This window comes from Neolamprologus multifasciatus, chromosome 3 (genome assembly GCF_963576455.1).
Source record: "Neolamprologus multifasciatus chromosome 3, fNeoMul1.2, whole genome shotgun sequence".
In the NCBI taxonomy this organism is placed as follows: Eukaryota; Metazoa; Chordata; class Actinopteri; order Cichliformes; family Cichlidae; genus Neolamprologus; species Neolamprologus multifasciatus.
In genome coordinates, this window is record NC_140441.1 from 5821833 (window position 1) to 5843222 (window position 21390).

A 21390-nucleotide genomic window follows, 5' to 3' on the forward strand; every position below is an offset into this window, starting at 1 on the left:
GTGATCACAGCGGATTCAGACCTGGGAATCACATCTTTTGTTTATGTTTATTTCATCTATGCTACTGTAAGAAGTATCGGTGTTTTGAGTTTGAAACAAGCCAGGCCACTCACCATGATGCAGTGCGCCTAAGAAAAGCTGTGTGAGACTGTGTGCAAGTGTATAAAAATGTTTTTATATATTGCAGAAGATACAGTAAAGGCAGACTCACAAAGCTGCTTAATTCTTTTTAATCAAAGTGTGTAACATGACATTTTAAAGAATTCTTCATGTGGACATTATCCATTTTATTTGTGTAACACAAAGTCACTCATAATGTGACCTCTGTGTTAAATGTAGCAGTGTAGTTTTCATCTGTTGCTCGCAAAGATAAACAACAAACTGGGCAAAGATCTAAGGCTTCACGGGGTCCATAGCGCAGTGCTTTCTAGGTCTAGATACTTAAATACAGACTAATTAGAAATCTCCACAATTAAAGAAGAATAACAACTGTGTTGCATTATTCTTTTAATCCTGATCTTGCTGAGGGACTGTGTTAAAACTTCTTTAAAGAACTGAATTCTTATTAATTGCATTCATTTGATTTCATTTGGCAGAGGTGGAAATATCTTTTTTCCCTCTCCCTATTTTCCCTGCTTGGCTTGTTCTGTACGTATAATTATGTGCACATGTTGTGCAACTGGAACCAGATTATGTTTGAAGATTTGTAATTATCTCGCTGATCTTTTTCCAGAATTGAATGATTGTACAACATATATCTTTAGATTCTTAAAAGAACAAGACTTGGGTGCACAGGTATAAATTTATTTGAGATTTTCTCTAATCCACAAGGCACAAAAAATTCTTCAGGCTTAAATATCTACATAGACTCACTTAAATCTTGTAAGAAGTGGTGCTAAAGCTTCTACAGAGCCAAGATCAGCTAAAACAGTTGTATGTCTGTACAGGTTAATCTGATGTGTCACCAAGACTGAAGCTGTCACATTCAAATGAACATTGACTCTACATCTACATCATCAACGTGTGTGTCATATATTACTACATTTTCATCCAACTCTTGGTAAATAAGTGGTTTAAAGAAAAACTGTGCTGTGCTTTTCTTCCCCATCAGCTAAGAGAAAAAGACCAAAGAGATCAGCGGGGCCACAAAAAGCAGGAGGTGGGCTGTTGTACTGCTGGCTCTGTTGCAGAGGTCACACTGGCAGCAGCTGATTTCTCCTCCAATGACTGCTGAGAGCTGCGCAGTTTGTGAATTTGAACAAATCGTCTTGGAGGCACAGCCCTTTACTTTAGTCGTTGTCCCTCCTGCTTTCACTGAGAAAACAAAAATTATTTAACTACAAGTTTGAAAAAAGAATCACTGAATGTTCCTCTAAGCAGAAAAGAACAAACATGCAGAAACGTAATGCTGTAGGCCCATTACCTGCTGCTGAGATGCAGTAGTCCTCATTTCCATTGCAGGTGAGAGTTTTGGTGCAGTCCTTTCCATCACACTGGAAGCACTTTTTCCCATTTGGAGAGGAGATGCTCCAATCTATGAATCACAAAAATAGATGTCATATTTCTTTCATTGATTATTTTATCAAGTGACAAAAAACTTCAGATACGCAAATACTGGATTCTTTCTCATCAAGTGAACTTGGTGAGTGAAAAAATAAATTGTCTCAAACCTCATTTTGTAACTTTTTTCACATAATTAATAAAATCTATTATTCTGTTATTTATCACAACAGGATAAATATTCCACAATACCAAGAAACATGGTGTGAATTACCAGGGACATCTTGAGAGTTGCAAAGATCAGAGGTGCAACACATGGTGTTAATTACAGCTTGGGAAAATCCAAGGTTGACTGAGCCATTGAAGCACTGATCAGGTGTAAAACAGGTTCTCCACATACGTTTATTTTCCAAACCACCTGAAACCAAAGAGGAACCACTGTCAACTCAGTAAGGTCAAAAAAGAAAAGAAGAAGAACTATAAAATAAAATTTTACCCATTTTTGAATTAATTCTGGCTGAACCACAGCGAGTATAGGACGAAGGACAATCTATTGTCCCAACGCAGCCTCCAGATGTTCCAGGTATGCAATCATAGCATTTCAATGGGCAGGCTGATAAACCACAAAATATTTTATAAAAAGAGAGTTAAATCATGTTTTCTTGCATTAACTGTGTGGATAAATTATGAAACACTGGCTGAAATAGATTCAAACAAAGAACAAAAAAAATCATTTACAGGAAGTAGACACATTGTTGCTGGGTTGTAATAACACATGTTGTAAAAGCAATTTAAAAAAGTTTCATTGAATATTAGAGTACACACTTCCTTTAAAAGAACAGATAACTGAACAAAAACTTGCCTTTAGGGAGCAGCACAATCCCAAGGATCAGCACAAGGATCTGCATCGTGAGATGATCAGACAGAAGTGAATTTTAGTTTAGTTCCTGTTCAGGTTATAAGTAATTCTTATTGGGGGAGTGGTCTCCTCTCTCTGACCACTCCTTAACTCTTCCTTTGACAGTGAAGGAGCCTGACTATCAAAAATGTTTATTTGCACAGCAAATATTAGCCTTTCTTCAATTTGTAAATTAACAATCATATTGGCAAACACGTTATTTGAAAAGATCTTTGAACTTTTAGATATGCTTCTGAGATCCTATGAAAGCTCGTAAATAATCCGTTTCTAGTTCAAAGAAAAGGCTGGTCCAACATTAACACTTTGCATAATTTGAAAATGATTTGGTTAACTTCAATCGGTGACTAGCTTTGGGAAAAGCCACTAATGAAATGTAATCAGTTAAAATCCAGGTACAAAACTCTTGTGCAAAAATACTGTACAAATATCACTAGTTTACTAGTGGACAAGTTGCATTAAAGGTTGCACTTCCTGCTGTCGCTGCTGTATAAAAGTAAATGGGAGGAGAGAGACCCCTTCCTCTACAGTGTTACGACCCGGATCAAAAGCCACAAAATAAACATGGAAACGAACACGTGTAACACACGGGGATTAGCAATGGTTTATGTGGGAGCTCAATGTTTAAAGACGTTTATGATGTCTTTGTAAGCAAACCTATTTAAAAGGTAAACATGAAAGAACTTTATTTCTACATTCATGTTGGTTGTCCTGGTTTTTTTTTTAATTCGTGGATTTTGAATGGTAGCAAATGAATAAAATGGCCTAATCAGTTATTCTAAATGTGAATAGAAGTTTATAATGTTTACCAGTTTTTCTCAGTGAGAATAGTGTGTGACAGCTGACAGCGGCATGGTCAGTATTCGGCTGGAGCTTTGAAACCATGGTGGAGGATGCAGGGTGTCCTCTATAGCTGGGGAGCAGAGAGAACAGTGGGTATGCTCCTGACCCTAAACAACATGCAAAATAATTTAATTCTCACACAATACACGAGAGCCAACTTTAGTTTTACCTCATGAGAAAAAGCATTTCTGTAACCTGCTGTGGTCAAATGATCCTCACCAACATACTGACCTTGGTTGTCAGATAGTCCTGCAGTCAAGCATGGATAATGTTTCTGAGAAAAAAACAAACATGTGTTGGAGAATAAGAAAAGGTGTGGCCTGCAGTGTTTGAGACGTGCAGATAAACAGTCACAGCTTTGTGTCGGCCTCTCAGGGCTCAGGGCCGTCCTGTTGTCATGGTATCAAGTGCATGACGGCTCTCTGCACACACTTTGAGTCCTTATTCACATTTTCTATAAGTCCTCATCTCTGTGGACCTGAGGGATTACCCACAGTTCATAGTGCTGTGATGGTCAAAGCATTAAGAACAAGGATGGAAATAAATAAATAATCAAACTGAAGGTTCAGAAGAATGTAGCTCATCAAAAAATCTGTAAAAAAGTTTTTGTTAATGAACAGAAAATGTATTTTTTTAATTTATTTCTATAAACAGTGAAAAAACAGGAATTTTCTGTCATTTAATTGTTTCTCTGTTACTTCATTCATTTGGTTTTGTATGAGTGGTCATGGCAGAGAAGTTCCTCCTTCACATTCTCCAAAAACTTCCATTTGGCCGATTTGGACTCTTTGCTGGGCCCATTCTGGCCCCCATGCCTTATGTTTGACACCCCTGCACTCAACTGCTTACAGGTTTGGAAACTAATTACAGAAAAGACAAAAGAATCAAACTCAAAATGAAGCAAATGACATCAATTTTAAATGTGAGCATAATTTCACCAAAAAGGCTTTTTATGTCTCATTTTCAGGCTCTGTTTTTTTTTTTTTTAGGCTGTCAGACACTCAGTTATAGATGATGATGCTTGAATTCAAACAGACAGACAACATGAAAGATGAGGAAATCCCTGAGCACTGTGCAGAGGACTCTGAGGATCCTCAGCCGTCACTGTGACACGTGTCTGTAAGTGCACATCTTTACTTTTAATAATATGTTTCAACATGCAGATGTTAATATAACACAGTAACAGCTGCCTTTGTTTCAGATCCAGCTCATTCCAGTTTACTGACAGAAACAAAGTTTTGATGCTGCAATAATGACTCTGAGCCAATGACAGCTCTGATAACTCTGATAACATCTCCTGCCCAGTAATAACCTCCCAGCAGCAACTACCACAGGCAAATGGGCATGTTACAGTGAAACTGGTGGTTTTGTGATCTACATAAAATGTAATACTCCTCATATTCAGGATTCATACCAGCCTCCCGTTGAACAGCCGCAAGTTTGAAATTCTGTTATTCCAAGTTTGATATTTTCACTCGACATGGCTCAAGACATTATCTCACGACGTACAGAAATAAATGTTACTTCATATCGTTACCGTAAAACCATTTCTAGAATTTGAGAAGCTGACCAACAGGTGGCTGAAACAAGCACAAAACCAGAGTATAATTACAGCAGCATCCACTGCCATGGGCTCTAAAAATGTGGGAGCTTTGAGTTGCTGATAAACAGGTTTCTGGTAATGAACCAGACTACGAGCAAAAAACAGAAATTGTTTCCTGTTTGTTCCCATGCTGCGTAAAACATTTAAATCAGATCCACAGATTTCATGGTGCTGTATGTAGGATTTCTCTTTCCTAAACTCAGAGCATTACAAGCTGTTTGACACGACTGGTGTGTGTGTTCTCACTAAAGAATTTGACAAACAGATGTGTTACACTCACGAAATACATGATTATGAAGTCATGCTGGCTGTGATGAAGTGAACATTTGTGTCACTGAACACAAACACTGTTTTGTGACTGTTTCATATTTCCTATGAGACTGGACTGACTGTGTTTACACCACAGCGTTGTTTAGTGCTAAAGGCAGGATTCATTTTCTGCTTTAAATCTGTGCCCTGACTATTATCTGTGAAGTGTTTTTATACACTTTTGCCCCCTGGTAGGGTCTCCCATGGCAAATTGGTCCTGGGTGAGGGACCCTTATGAAAAGAACACCGAGGGAACAGTTTACCCTGCCCGGGATAGGGTTACCGGGGCCCCGCCCTGGAGCCAGGCCCGGGGAGGGTGCCCGAGGGCGAGCGTCTGGTGGCCGGGCCTTAGTCCATGGGGCCCGGCCGGGCACAGCCCGAAGAGGAGACATGGGCCCATCCTCCCGCAGGCCCACCACCCGGAGGAGGCGCCATAGGGGTCGGGTGCATTGTGTGCCGGGTGGCGGCCAGGAGCGGAGGCCCTGGCGGACTGACCCCCGGCTGCCAAGACTGGCAATAGGGATATGGAATGTCATCTCTCTGGTGGGGAAGGTGCTCCACCTGGAGACTCTGTTGTCCTGCTGGGAGACTTCAATGCTCACGTGGGTAACGACAGCGAGACCTGGAGGGGCGTGATTGGGAGGAACGGCCTCCCTGATCTGAACCCGAGCGGTGCTTTGTTATTGGACTTCTGTGCTAATCACAGTTTGGCCATAACGAACACCTTGTTCGAACATAAGAGTGTCCCATAAGTGCACGTGGCACCGGGACGCTCTAGGCCGTAGGTCGATGATCGATTTTGTAATCGTATCACCAGACCTGCGACCATATGTTCTGGACACTCGGGTAAAGAGAGGGGCTGAGCTGTCAACTGATCATCACCTGGTGGTGAGTTGGATCAGGTGGCGGGGGAGGACGCTGGACAGACCTGGTGCACCTAAACGCGTAGTGAGGGTGTGCTGGGAACGACTAGCAGAGGCCCCAGTCTGTGAGATCTTCAACGCACACCTCCGGCAGAGCTTCAACAGCATTCCGAGGGAGGCGGGGGACATTGAGTCCGAATGGACCATGTTCAGCGTCTCCATTGCCGAAGCTGCTGCATTGAGCTGCGGCCGCAAGGTGGTTGGTGCCTGCCGTGGTGGTAATCCCCGAACCAAATGGTGGACACCAGAGGTGAAGGGAGCCACCAGGCTGAAGAAGGAGTCCTATCGGGCTTGGTTAGCCTGTGGGAGTCCGGAGGCAGCCGACAGGTATCGACAGGCCAAGCGGAATGCGGCTCGGGCAGTGGCTGAAGCAAAAACTCGGGTGTGGGAGGAGTTCGGAGAGGCCATGGAAAAAGACTTTCGGACTGCCTCGAAGAGATTCTGGCAAACCGTCAGGCGTCTCAGGAGGGGAAAGCAGTGCTCTACCTGCACTGTGTATAGTGCTGGCGGAGCGCTGCTGACGTTGACTGAGAAAATTGTCAGGCGGTGGAAGGAATACTTCGAGGACCTCCTTAATCTCACTGACGCGTCTTCCGAGGAGGAAGCAGAGTCTGGGGATGAGGGGAATGACCCGCCAATTTCCGGGGGCGAGGTCACTGAGGCAGTTAAACAACTCCTTGGTGGCAGAGCCCCTGGTGTTGATGAGGTCCGCCCCGAGTTCCTGAAGGCTCTGGACGTTGTAGGGCTGTCCTGGTTGACACGCCTCTTGTTACGGATTCAAATATTGGGGATGGATACAGGAGGAAAACCCAAAATAACCACACTGGTCCGGCCAGGTCAAGTCAAACGATGATTTAATGAACACACGCGTGGGAGATGGACACCATTCAGCAGACAGCATCAGATCTCAAAATGGTGGAGCCTTGATCAAACTCTTATAGCCTCTAGTGGCCCCCACCTAATCATAAAAGCCTAAACATTCACATTCTTTCTCTCACACAGCGCCTAAGCTACGACCTTGGCTCCCTGTTTATCTGCTCCTGCTGAGATGGGGCAGTATGCTCTGTTCTCTTCTAACCAGACAAATGAGGCGATGACTTTCTGTGAACAGTATTTCTTATAACTCAGCAGTATAATGCATCATAAAACAATATCATTCATTCACAATAAATCAGCAGTCTAATGTAATGCAAATCAGTTTATCAAATGTAATAGTTATCACCTTCTTCTAATTCAGGAGAATAATGCAAACTAAAACTACATAATAATTCACAATCTTTAATTAGGGGTCTAACATGGCATAAAATAATGTTATAATCCGACAATTCCCCCTGATGAGCTCTTTAGACTTAAAGAGCTCACTTACACCCTGCAATCCAGTGTTGCCGGGTTCATTTCTCCTTACTCCTGAGGCCCTTTGTCCCCCTGTTGGGTGAACCATATGTGAGATGACCTCTATGTTTGCTCAGTTCAGATCCAAGAAAAACTTTTATTACAACAACAACAGTAGGTACAGATGATACTCCCATCACTCCCCAGTTCTCCCACAGCTTTATTTTGGTGCTACCTTATACCCTTGAAACGTACTCAGACTAGAACCTCTGTCCGAGGAGCTTTTAACCTTTATTTTATGGCTGTAGGCACCAGTGTCTTCCAGTTGGGTGATCCTCTGCTCTTCTTTCTTCAACCTCAGGGGTTAGACAACCCTTCAGTCGTTGCACAGATCAGGGGATTATTCTGCCCCAATTTCAAACAATGATCTGTGTATTCTGGGGTCACCGCTGTGTTCCCCAGAAAAAGGAACAGGAACGTGTCCCCCTTATGACCAAGAGCCTCTCGAACGTCGTTGGTCTGGTGTTCCTGGATTTCCGCCAACCCCTTCATGGTTATTGCTGTGTTTATGGGATCCATCCTTTTGAGGTGACTAGCTGGAGCCCAAAATGCCATGACACTTGAACCCAGTTGATGTTTCCGCAGTCACCGTAACTGTCTCTGCTGCCAAGGATCCTCGTATATCTGTGACCTCGTCTGGTGTCTGTTCCTTTCTCTGTAAGAGACAGAAAACCAAAACACCTCTCTTCCCAGCTCTAACAATCTAATGTTGTTGTCTACTAATCTTTTGGTGGTTCAGAATTGGTTTAGAACATTTAGAATGTCCCAAGGACTTATCCTAATTTAGTGTATGTGTGTGTAAGCGTGTTTGCATTTAGCCCGCTGCACTGGCATTTACTACACTTTATCAGTCCGGACTATCGCCGAACGAAGCTTATGACCTTCAAAAGACCGAGTGCCAACTCATTATAAGCACATTTGCAAGGTATGTATGAAAATGATTAAAACCACTCATTCTAATAAAAAACATCAAAAACAAATTAGCCATTTCTAATTCTAACATGTGTCAATTCAACGAAGCTAGAAAATTAAAAGAACAGGTTAGTGACCTCATATCTTAGAAAGTATCAAACTTTCTCCTATCCAGTGTCGTTGCTCCAGTCTTGTTATCCTGTGTTAGAGAATGAAATCAATTTACTTGTCAAGTTAGATCTGTTCAACTCCTGGCTCCGCCCAGAGCCTGCGTCTTCACAATCGTCTACAAACAAAACTTGTATTAACATGAACTTCACTTCAACATGAACTTGGTGACTACTTTTGACACCTGTAAATAGAAGATTAACATGAGGTTATAACAATCACTGTAATACAAATATTAATATAATGTCAATAGCTTCAATAAATGTTCAATGCAATGCTTGTTATATGATTCTGATGTAACAATAATGCTAAAATAACAGTAAAACACCCCCTTTTTATCCCTTACTGACCACAGCAGGGGCGTCTATGTTTTGATTCAGCCATCTGACAGGGTGGTGCTGCATATTCTTCCTTTAATGTCACTATTTTCAATCTGCAAATTAGAGTGTTTAAACATGAAGTAGACTGCGTCCACTACAAGTCAATACAACTGTGAATGTGGCCAATTATCAATCTATTACCAATCAATAACAAAAAATAGCTTTTATTTTCTGCATGCTTTTAGACAACCACTCACCCAGAGGATCTCCAATCCCAGAAAATTCCTTCTCCTCATTTAATGAGTCTGTCCTCCTTCCATGCCCTGGTAACTGGTCCATCCAGAGCCATATCATCTTGAAATATACATACAACAAGCCAAACCACACCTTGGTCACACCAAACCTTTTCTGCCCTGAAGATGTCCAACGCCATCTTAGTCTGGACTGTCAAAGGTGACTTTAACGCTGATTGTTCCGACAATCCATTTATAACATTTCCTGGTCAGATTAGCCAATCCCTTCACACTGGAATAAACATAATCAACATGATCAACATTTTTCCTGTGTGTTATTTCACCATCTTATTGATTCCAACGCTCCATCCTTATGTGGTTTGCTACATTATGTTTATCTAGAACTCCACTCTGTCTCTAAATGTTTGAAGAATTTTTCATGTTTGGGGTCAAATTTTAAGAATTTGACCATACGTGAAATTAATGGTTGACCCCCATCGGGGCTTACCTTTCCCACTTCTGATGATATTCCTCCCTATTCTTTGCAAGTACCCCCTTTTGGTGGCGAGAAACTGTTGGTGTGGTCAAGTGGGTGCTGTAAAAACAAAAGCTCAGGACAGAACAGTTATCAGTCACGTACTTCATATAAAATTAGCATATATTGAATTTCATATTGATCCTCTGAGTGTAATGGTACATTTTAATTTGAATTTATCAAAGCTAAACACAATAATTTTTCTTTATTTTGCTCTTGTTCTTGTGCAGCACCACATCTCAGCACATGCCCCTGTCGGTTCTATTTTACTTTTCTAAATTATTGACTATTTCAATAGAGAACCTAAATGACGTGGACCAGTGTTTGTCATTACATATCTCTATTTTGAATGTGAAAGTCTATCATTCCCCTGTTATTCGTAGACATCAATAGAGGGTTTTTTTTTGCTTTTTTTTTTCCTCTATAAAAGTTAATTGGTTTTTTACAGTGGCCTGCTATGGTTAATAATAACATGTTCAGTCATGAGTGAAATCAAAGCTTCTCTTCACTTTAGCATTTAACATTCCCAACAATATAATGTGATGCATTAATCGAAACACAACTAATAAAACACAATTTTCTTGATGGAAACATCAGTAACTCAAAATTAGCAACCAAAGGGTTAAGTCTGCAGTTCACACTCATGTGGAGCTACAGCCTCCCCCTTTAGTCTCTGTCATCCTTCTGTTCCTGCAAAAACAAAACAAAGCGAGACAAAACATCCACCCTTCTTTTACAGGCTGGGTGAATTGTTTGTGGACATTTACTAATCCTAAAGTCGGTACCGTTTTTGTCTCAGTGTCAAGTCAGTTAAAAGTTTTAGTCGTCAGTCCATCACAGTCCAGTCACATGCATAGATTCACACACATTCATACCAGATATTGCTGATAATGGAGTCTCACACGCAACCTATTCGAGCCTCCATCACCAGCAAGATGACGTCATCATTTTAAAGGAAAAACAGTTCCTTGTTTTTTGGGGGTTTTTTTGGACTGGATTGACTCGCTGCAATCCTTTTAGCCTCAGGACTTCTCATGTGATCAATGTCCCATATAAGTGAATTTCTCCCAAGCCCATTATAATCATAGAGAAAAATACTTTGCGACTGTTTCTAGTAAGAATGTTTTATAGCGCTTTAAAGTTCAATCTCTCAGGCCTGGATTAAAGAGCTGATTTGTTAAATCAGGAAATCACAAAATACCAAAATATCACCACCGGTGGATCACTCCTCTCAGATGTTCTTATTTCAGTGCACTGTAACAAAAGCAAAAACAAACGTAACCAATAAAATACTCATATAATAACAAATACTGGGGCCCATTGCAAACATGTCCAAGCATAAAACCATCTTTCTCTCTCTTAGAGAGAGAAAACAATCCAAGCCTCACTCATAAAATCAACCTGTTAAGCAAAACCCAAAATCAACCAAAACTTCACCAGAAAGTTTTTCTCCGTCCCGGGACAATATTGTGTAGGAATACAGGTACCGTAACTTCTTTTTGCACTGACAAAAACGTGTTGGACTTATTTGATTCAATAGTGGACACTAGTTGCACACAAATGTTTTGCTTTGGTAGAAACTTAAACAACTGAGTTAAATCAACACAACCTTTTCATATTCAGTAAACCTGTGCATTTTGTGTTCATAAAACACGATTAAAACATGTTCAGATGGAGTAAGTTGAGCTCCTGGAATATTTTAATCCTTCACAATTCTGTCATTTTATTTCAACACTATTCAATAACTTTTATCCAAATTCTACTTGGTCCCTTAAATACTACATGTTGTCTTCATATTGCCTACGGTTCAACAAAGTCTAGATTCTGGTTACCATAGAAATTGAATGGGTCTACAACAACTACCATCCTCCTGTCTTTATCCTGATTGCAGGAGGGCTGGGAAATAACCCTGAAGTGATAGGTTACGAGGCAAGGTGCACCCCGAACAGGTCACCAGTCTATCACCTAGAAACAAACAACCATTTACACTTACATTCACGGATAATTTAGAATCATCAATTAACCTAGCTCTAACAGCTGCATGACTTTTCACTGTGGCAGGAAACCAGAATACCCAGAGAGAAACCACTGCAAACTAGCCAGACTGTGGACTTGCACCCAGGACCTTCTTACTGTGGAGCAACAGCACTCACCATCATGCCAACAATATAGGAAATACAGAAAAGCTATGATTTCCTGTTGAATTTTGTACAGATCTTTAAAGCCTGAGGCAATTGTGTTAAATGCACGTGGGATGCTTACGTGAATCCAAGGGCTGGCCCCCTTTTCTTTTTTCTTTTATTTATTTTTTATTTTCAGTGTGTTCCTCCTTCAATTAAATCTCAATCACAAAAATGTGGCGCTTCGAAATAAGGCCCACACCATTAATTCACCATTTTCACTCTGTACCACTGCTCCTTATCAGGCTGTGTGAAGCACAGTAAACAATTCAGTCGAGGCCTTGAGCCATAAACAGACATCACTCACAGACATTGTTTTCATAACCAAACTGCTTTAGACCCTGTCCCCTAAATCTACACAAATGCCCTCTGGGTGACATGAAATGCATTTAACCAATAAACAATCAATGGCTTCTTGTTGTTGTAACAGATTCTGTATTTGGATGTTTGTGTGCAGCATTTTGCGTATCAGCATAGCATTTGTTAGTAAAGCATTCTTTATTGCATCAGCGTGTGTGTATCACTCTTCATTGCACAAACATGTGTATGTGTATGTGTGTGTGTGTGTGTGAATCACTTCTCAGTGAATTGAATCAGCATTTCGATTTGTGTGCGTGTGTGTGTGTCATTTCTCAGTCAATCAACGAGTGCATATGTGTTCATATGTATGTTTCTCTTGATTCTGAGTCAGTGTATGTAGATGTGTGTGCTTGTGTGTGTTTGTGTGTGTGTTTGTGTTCATCACTTTCCTGTTCTGGTGTTCTGGGTAAACCACGGCCTGAAGCGTGCTCTGGGGTCCTGCCTCCCCCTTTTCAGTCCGTTTGGGTCCATTGGTGCTGCTGCCCAAAGTTCTGTCCATACTGGTTCTGACCCCAATTGAGGCAGTCCTTTTCTCCAGTGTCCTGCATCTTCTCCTTGTCCAGCTCCTCCTTAACATGACCCTTTTTGCTTCTGTAGGTCCTTCAGGGTTTGCTCCTGCTGTTGGAGCTTCTCGTCAGGTTTGGCGACCTCCTGCTCCAGCAAGCTCCAGCCTGATTTCAAGTCCTGTATCTGGGACTCCAAGCCTGACTGATGGGTTCGATTAGCAGCCAGCTCCTCCTGAGCCATGCTCAGTTTCTGCTCTGATGTCTTGAGCTCTCACTGAGGGCAGAAACCTCAGAGTCTTTTCCGTACACGTCAGATTGAAGTTTATTGGTGTTTTCCTTGCTTTGCTCCATGGCCTTCTGCAGCTCTGCTGTTCGGCTCTTCTCAGAGGTCAGCTCCTGGCCGAGCCCCGACACCTGTGTCTTCAGCTTATGTTCTTCTGCTGCTTTTGTCCAATCTGAGGTGCCTCCTGACCTCAGTTACTCCTCGTGTCTCTGGCACGCCCTTTTTGCTGCCCGATCATCCGTGTTGGTCCGTCACTGTCCTGTATAGTTTTAATGCAGAGTTGTTAAGGTCAGCATTTTTTTGCTCGGCCTCACTTTTCATCCGGGCTTAATAGGCGTCTCGTCACAGCTCTGTCAGCTGAAGCTGTCTGGAAATCTCCCCCGTGTAGTGAAACGGGCCTTGGATTTAACGCTCTCCGTCTCAGCTGCATGAGATCGTTTTCCTGCAGCACTGTTGACATTTTCAGGTTGTTGTTGTGGGTCCAGCTGCTGTAGCATTTGGTCAGGGTCACATCAAAGATGGTAGAGGGGAGAGCAAAGATGGTAGAGGGGAGAGCAAAGATGGTAGAGGGGAGAGCAAAGATGGTAGAGGGGAAAGCAGGAGTCCAGGTCAGCCTCGGCTTTCCGGGCCGACAAAGCAGCCTGTAATCAAGCATAAAGAGAAAAAACAAAAACAAAACAAAAACAGACGAACAGGAAAATGATGTTGTTTTGGCTGTTATTCAGAGAGGGGCCAGGCCCTGTGTCAGCCTTCTCCCCCCCTTTTTTTGTTTTTTCTCACTATATAATCAACTCATAACCCACCAAGTTGACAGGACAACACAGGTACACGTTAAAATTCTTAAGATCATGTTTAAAAGCCCAAAAAAGGAATTTTATTTCATTCAGTAATCACTTGTATTAATCAATCAGAGGAAAACATGTCACAATTTGACTCTTTTAACCACTAAATTTATTATTTCATCACTGGTTTATCATACCAGTGTCTGTCTTTTTGAAGTCAAGTTGTTGTCCTGCAACCCAGAGAGTTTATTTGTTAGTAGTGGATAGACTTTATCATTTAACATCAGGTGTATGTTAAGTTTCGCTGCTTTAACCTTGCCGGAAAATTTTCACGTGTTCATGAGTGTAAGCTGTTTCTTCATTGCGTGTATGTGCGTTTATGGGTGGGTTATTTTAACTTTTTCTCAAACAAGGCATTTCTCTAATTGTGTGTGTTTTTAATTTTGTTTCCCAAACTTTGATTTCCCACCTTAAATAACAGCATTCCATGTCTTCAGCCAGGAATTAGAGCTTGCTTGTGAGATTCAGGGACACATGGTGCCAAAAACAATTCAGTGAAAAACTTGCCTGAAAATTTCCAGTGATGGTAACCGATAACTGGAGGAGAAGATGTCCTTTAAGCTTCTTTTTCGGGTGGGGACAAAGTGAAAGGTCAAGCTGTAAAATTTTGAGCCAGAGCTTGGCCTGTGTGTCGTCCCAATTTTGTTAGTCTATCCTTTTGCTGCTGTACTCAGGTTTCCAGGTTGAGAGAAATCCACCTGTATTAAGAGACTAAAACATTCATTTACTATTTTTCTTAAAACATCCATTTGGTTCATCTGCCTAGATTTTACTCTCTCTCTCTCCTGGTGCATAGTTCACACAGTCAGGCAGTTGCCTTTTATGGGCATGCAGATTTCCGGTCACCGACACTCACCCCCAGCAGCTGCAACGCCGTCTCTCCCATATCAAAACTCAGCCAAACATTAAACATTCACCGTAGTCATTCAAAACTTTATTTGTAATATTATAATGAGCAAAATCAGCGTTTTAATTACAGGCATGTATCATTGTTTGCAAATCATACTTATAAAACTCAATAACACGCTAAACAGGAAGTCCTCTGTGGGTTTCACAACAGCCACCTCATTTGCATGTTCACACACCGTCTAAAAATAGCTCGCAGCGCTGCAGCGCGCTGTCGTCACACACAGCCTCGTTTCACACTCAACTCTCTATTATATTACAAAGACGTCTTATATTTACAATCACTCTCAGGCCTGAAAGTTTTAGCGCCTACACAATTTTGACAAATTTAAGTTAACGTTTCCAACCGAAAAAGTCCAACTTTTTTGTGATCAATTAACCAGTATCTGTCCAACAGTTTCTGGCCTCATCTCTAAAGTCCCTAACTCAATTTAAAAGTGTCCAACACTCAAGGTCCAACCTTTGCTGCCCAAAAAAGCACAGACACCGTTCCAAACGGTAAAGTGGTCCAACCACTAGTTATTCTGGAGTGCCCCAAGCTCCACAGTGACCAACTGACTATCCCTCAAAGAGGACAAGGCCTAGGCGTCCCCGGCCTTGGCAAGCGTTACCTCTGAGCACTGTGCTTCTTAACAGTCCAACTGTCGTTCTTAAAAAATTTATAATGATTTGAAACAACAGTCAACACACTAAGACAAGAGTATCACTGAGGCCGGTCCAACCATGACCAATGGGGACTTTAACCCACTAAATAACCAATTCCCTATCCAACTAAATTCTCTCAGCAGTCCAACTGCTATTTATTATCACTCAGCAGTCCAACTGCTTTTCATTATCATTACTTCAGCTTCAATTCTCATGAGATTTTTTTCATCAAAATCAAAACAGACACTCACTGGCAACTTTTACTGAATAGACATTTAATTTTTTTTCGTCCAATTCAGCACACTTCGGATAAAATCAACAGGCCTGTGCCTACCTCTTTTATAAAGGCGCCTGTCCACTCAGTTCGATTGCCGGATAATGTCTGCCCGTCTGACCACCTCGGACCGTCCAAGCCTCCAAAACTTCCACCCCAATACCACAGGACGAGCCCCCAAAACTGTTACGGATTCAAATATTGGGGATGGACACAAGAGGAAAACCCAAAATAACCACACTGGTCCGGCCGGGTCAAGTCAAACGATGATTTAATGAACACACGCGCGGGAGATGGACACCATACAGCAGACAGCATCAGATCTCAAAATGGTGGAGCCTTGATCAAACTCTTATAGCCTCTAGTGGCCCCCACCTAATCATAAAAGCCTAAACATTCACAGTCTTTCTCTCACACAGCGCCTAAGCTACGACCTTGGCTCCCTGTTTATCTGCTCCTGCTGAGATGGGGCAGTATGCTCTGTTCTCTTCTAACCAGACAAAAAGGCGATGACTTTCTGCAAACAGTATTTCTTATAACTCAGTAGTATAATGCATCATAAAACAATATCATTCATTCACAATAAATCAGCAGTCTAATGTAATGCAAATCAGTTTACCAAATGTAATAGTTATCACCTTCTTCTAATTCAGGAGAATAATGCAAACTAAAACTACATAATAATTCACAATCTTTAATTAGGGGTCTAACATGGCATAAAATAATATTATAATCCGACACTCTGCAATGTTGCGTGGAGATCAGGGGCAGTACCCGTGGACTGGCAGACCGGGGTGGTGGTCCCCATCTTTAAGAAGGGGGACCGGAGGGTGTGTTCCAACTACAGGGGGATCACACTCCTCAGCCTCCCCAGGAAAGTCTATGCCAGGGTGCTGGAAAGGAGAGTTCGTCCGCTAGTCGAACCTTGGATACAGGAGGAACAATGCGGTTTTCGTCCTGGTCGTGGAACACTGGACCAGCTCTTCATCCTCTCGAGGATACTTGAGGGTGCATGGGAGTTTGCCCAACCAGTCTACATGTGTTTTGTGGACTTGGAGAAGGCATTCGACCGTGTCCCTTGGGGTGTCCTGTGGGAGGTGTTGCGGGAGTGTGGGGTGTCTGGCCCATTGCTACGGGCCATTCGATCCCTATACAACCGTTGCAAGAGCTTGGTTCGCATTGCCGGCAATAAGTCGGACTCGTTCCCGGTGGGTGATGGGCTCCGCCAGGGCTGCCCTTTGTCATCGGTTCTGTTCATAATTTTTATGGACAGGATTTCTAGGCGCAGCCAAGTGGCGGAGGGCTTTCGCTTTGGTGGCCTCAGAATCTCATCTCTGATTTTTACGGATGATGTGGTTCTGTTGGCTTCATCGGGTGAGGGCCTCCAGCTCGCACTGGAGCGGTTCGCAGCCGAGTGTGAAGCAGCAGGAATGAGGATCAGCACCTCCAAATCTGAGGCCATGGTTCTCAGCCGGAAAAGGGTGGAGTGCCCACTCCGGGTCGGGGATGAGTTCCTGCCCCAAGTGGAGGAGTTCAAGTATCTCTGGGTCTTGTTCGCGAGTGATGGGAGAAGGGAGCCGGAGATCGACAGACGGATTGGGGCTGCAGCTGCAGTAATGCAGACGCTGCACCGGTCTGTCGTGGTGAAAAGGGAGCTGAGTGTAAAAGCGAAGCTCTCAATTTACTGGTCGATCTACGTCCCTACCCTCACCTATGGCCACGAGCTGTGGGTAGTGACCGAAAGAACGAGATCGCGGATACAAGCGGCGGAAATGAGCTTTCTCCAAAGGGTGGCTGGCCTCTCCCTTAGAGATAGGGTGAGAAGTTCGGCCATCCGGGAGGGGCTCAGAGTAGAGCCGCTGCTGCTCCACATCGAAAGGAGCCAGTTGAGGTGGTTTGGGCATCTGACAAGGATGCCCCCTGGGCGCCTCCTGGGTGAGGTGTTCCAGGCATGTCCCACTGGAAGGAGGCCCCGGGGCAGACCCAGGACACGCTGGAGAGATTATATCTCTCGGCTGGCCTGGGAACGCCTTGGTGTTCCCCCGGATAAGCTGGAGGAGGTGGCTGGGGAGAGGGGGGTCTGGGCATCTTTGCTTAGGCTGCTGCCCCCGCGACCCGGCCTCGGATAAAGCGGATGAAGATGGATGGATGGATGGATGTTTTTATACAGTGAACAAAGCTTTACATTTTCTAAGCTGATGATTTATTTTGTACATAATAACTGAATTTAATGTAACACTGGCATCAAATGACTCTTTCTGACTTTAGTTTACTATTTTTTTTTTTGCTTTATTTGTTTTACATTAGCACCAAGTAATGTTTGTTATCTTGTGTCAGTGTTGTGCTGCCAACTCCGAGTCCAAAGGGTCTGATGAAAATGCCACTTTTAAAATGTATATTTGAGTAATTTGTTTGTCACCTCTCCTCCAAACTGGACCTCATTCAAGGAACTGCTGATACAGTCCAGTTCAGTTTCATGGAGGAAGGTGTCAAGTGTAAGGCGGAGAGGTTTGTCTGATTTTTTTTTTTTTAAATTATGCGTTGATTTCATTTACAGAGCAGGTCCTCTTAAATATTATTTTCTCTGTTAACTTATTTCCATTGTCTTTGAATGATACACTGATCACCTCATCCACAGTGTGTCTTTTATCACATCTTCATCACCTCATCTCCAACTGGTCATGGCAGATGGCCCCGCCCCTCCCTGAGCCTGGTTCTGCTGGAGGTTTCTTCCTGTTAAAAATGAGTTTTTCCTTCCCACTGCCGCCAACTGCTCATTTAAGTTTTTTGTCCTGACAGTGAAACTCTTACAGATACAGATGTGATGCTGCTGCACATGTTAGTAAATCTGACCCTAAATCTTCTTTAAAATTTCAGCCTTTGTAGTGAACACATGTTTTTGAAACAGCAGGGTCAGACACACTGTGGAAAAGTAAGATGCACGTTTTGTAGTCCATCTTCTGGTCATTGTAGTTTTTACCCTTTGGACATCCTGCATCACGTTGTTAATGAGAGAGAATGTAAGGTCATTCTCAGCACACGGCTCTGTTATTTCCTAACTCCTTATCAGGGCTCCCAGTGACCTTTCCTTGACCTCAGTGGAGTTTTCACTGAGGTCAGAGAAAGGAGGTTAGGAAAGGAGATAGGAGAGACTTTTAGAGCACACAGGTAACGGCTAAACTGAGCATGAAGGTGTGTTTCAAACATGCCGAAGCTCGTCTGGTGCAATGATTACAATCTGCTCCAGGGCAGCTGGAGACTCACATGTTTTATGTTTTGTGTTTGTCACACTTAACTGTTTCAGATCAGGACCATGTTGGTTTGAATTTGTTCCCTTAATAACAAACACCTCCATGTAGAAAATAAATTTTATGTTTTCTTTGTCTAATTTTTAAATGTGTTTGATCTGAAACATTTAAGTGAAACAAACATACAAAAACCAGGAAGGAAACAAACACTGTTTCACTCTGTCTGTGTTTGTTTCCATCTTATGTTCTTATGTGTTGTTTGTTTGAAAGTTGTGATCCGTTTTTTAAAGTTTTTAAACTGAACTCAAACATAAACTACAAACTGGTCAGACATTAGAAATGAATTGTTCCTCTGAGTGTTTTAACCTGCTGTTGTGTTGCTTTTGTGTGCTGGTGTCACTGATGGCTGCTGCTGCTGTGACAACAGACACACAAACAGTTCGATGTCATCAGAAATCACTCTGGATACACTGAGAGAAAAGCTGATTTACTTTCACACTCCAACACTGTCATTATGTCCTACAGTCTGAGTGTAAAACAACACTGCCCCGTGTGGTCAAACTGGAGCATTGCACATGATAATTCTCATCCACCAACCTTTTTAGACCTCCACACATCTGACCCTGATTCAGTGGAGTCTTTAGAAATTTCAGTGTTTCTAAAGTCTATTTCCTTTCTTATGATAATTTTAATTACTATTATTTGTTTTTGTTATTTTATGTGTCATAATCTTTTATTTTGTAGTTGTTTCAAAATGTTTTAAGGTTCAAGGTTCTTTATTTATCACATGCATAGTTATACAAGTATAACACACAGTGAAATGTAGCCTGACACGCTCCTCAACATGTGCAAAAATGAGGGGGGGGGGGGGGGGGTGGTAGAGGAAGAACATTATATATATATATATAGAGTATATACATTGGGTGAATGTGCAGTAGTAGCAGCAAGCAGGTGAACTCTGTACATTAATATGAATAGACATCTGACTATTTTACAGAATAGACAATATAAACATATTTAAAATTAAAGGAATTTGAAATGTACATTGTGCCTGTGTTTAGAGTGTCTGGAAGAGAGTCCTGTCTCAGTCAATTATAGATGATGTGAGAGGGCGGGTGTGTGTTTAGGGCCCGGATGGCTTGGGGATAGAAGCTCCTCTTGAGTCTCTGTCCTTGCCCGGATGATGCGGAACGTTCTGCCAGATTGCAGATTGCAGAAGTTGGAACAGTTCTTATAAAGTACAGATATTCTTTGTATCTGTACTTTATAAACTAATGAGGGATCAAAAATGCTGTAAAAATGAATAAAAAGCTCAAACATAGACCCTTCTGTATGTACTCAGGTCTGTAAAGCCCAGCAATGACACCTGGTGCCAGAGAGGTTAACTGCAGTCACGTGACCGTCCTCTTTTTTGCTGTGCAGTATGGTGTTATTTTTGTACCACTATTCTGAGGGCACATGAAAAAGCATTTGAGCGCACGTAAAAAAAAACTAAAAAAAAAAACGTGTTGCATTTTGAGGTGAGATTTATTTTGAGAGAAGAAAATTCATTGCTGTGTGCAAAAAATGGTTTGTACTTGCTGTGTTGTCGATTGCAGTAATAGATTGCACGATAGGGAAAGGAATAAGCTGGAAAATGGGCTCTATTTTTACCGTTTCCCCTCCTGGAAGCAACGTGAGGGATCTCATGTATCTGATGTTACAAAACGAAGACGTCTGGCTTGGAGAGCAGCGGTGAGACGAGCTGATATCGAGTTCTCTGTCATCATTTTTTGTTGGTGTGCTCTCCACATTTTCATTCCGGTAAGTTCTAAAGAAATTCGTATTGCTCTTTATAGGCTTTTAGTTTTATTTTCAATGCGCTGAGGTCATAGAAAATTAGAACAAACAGCCTAATGTCTCTTGGCATCCAGGCGCAATCAGTCTCTTTGTCTTTTGTGCTGATTTTAAGCATGGTTCTGGCAGACCTGCTTCCAACACAGTGTGTTTGTTTTGATTTGTGGCTTTCTAACATGGCGCCGTGATCCCACAGTGCACTGCGGCGTGACGTCAACTCTAAAGCCCTATAGGGCTTTGGAGCGTGATGTCACAGGGGTGGGCGTGGAAAGGATTTTGGCATGATGCCCAAATATCTGCCCAGAGATGTATGCAACACAAAAAATGACTTCTCCATTCAAGCGCCAATGCCACAGCAAGTTTTACAGTTTCACAAAAACAAAATGTTTTATTTGTCTTTAGAGGAACATCAGAGGAACACATCTAACACAACAAACAAAGCCTTGTAGAAAGGAAACAAAAATGACGTAAAAGGCTTCCCACTTCTACAGCTACAAAAATGTATAATTAATTACAATATTAATAATTTCTACAAAAAACTAATTTAGCTCTTCTAGATGCAGAAACTTCATCCCACAAGTAAGCACAGCCTGATTGGAAATGCGGCATAGGTAGGGACAACCAGTCTCGTAGTCGTCCCCATTCAATCTCCAACC

General features: G+C 42.2%; 3 protein-coding genes across 5 annotated transcripts in view; 1 reads left to right on the top strand and 2 right to left on the bottom strand.

The window, feature by feature from the left end:
- LOC146521258 (uncharacterized) overlaps positions 1-21390 on the bottom strand; it is a 153518-nt gene that overhangs the window by 45851 nt on the left and 86277 nt on the right. The gene's annotated exons all lie outside the window — the stretch shown is intronic.
- Positions 1-21390, top strand: part of LOC146521260 (polymeric immunoglobulin receptor-like) — a 525395-nt gene that overhangs the window by 38255 nt on the left and 465750 nt on the right. The window lies entirely within an intron of this gene.
- Positions 3-2548, bottom strand: LOC146521262 (phospholipase A2 inhibitor and Ly6/PLAUR domain-containing protein-like). Its single transcript, XM_085155285.1, has 5 exons — positions 2363-2548; positions 1997-2113; positions 1775-1918; positions 1424-1534; positions 3-1314 (listed from the first exon to the last, which is right to left on the bottom strand). The coding sequence occupies exons 1-5, from the start codon at positions 2406-2408 to the stop codon at positions 1112-1114; spliced, it is 621 nt and encodes a 206-aa protein (XP_085011411.1). The 5' UTR covers positions 2409-2548; the 3' UTR covers positions 3-1111.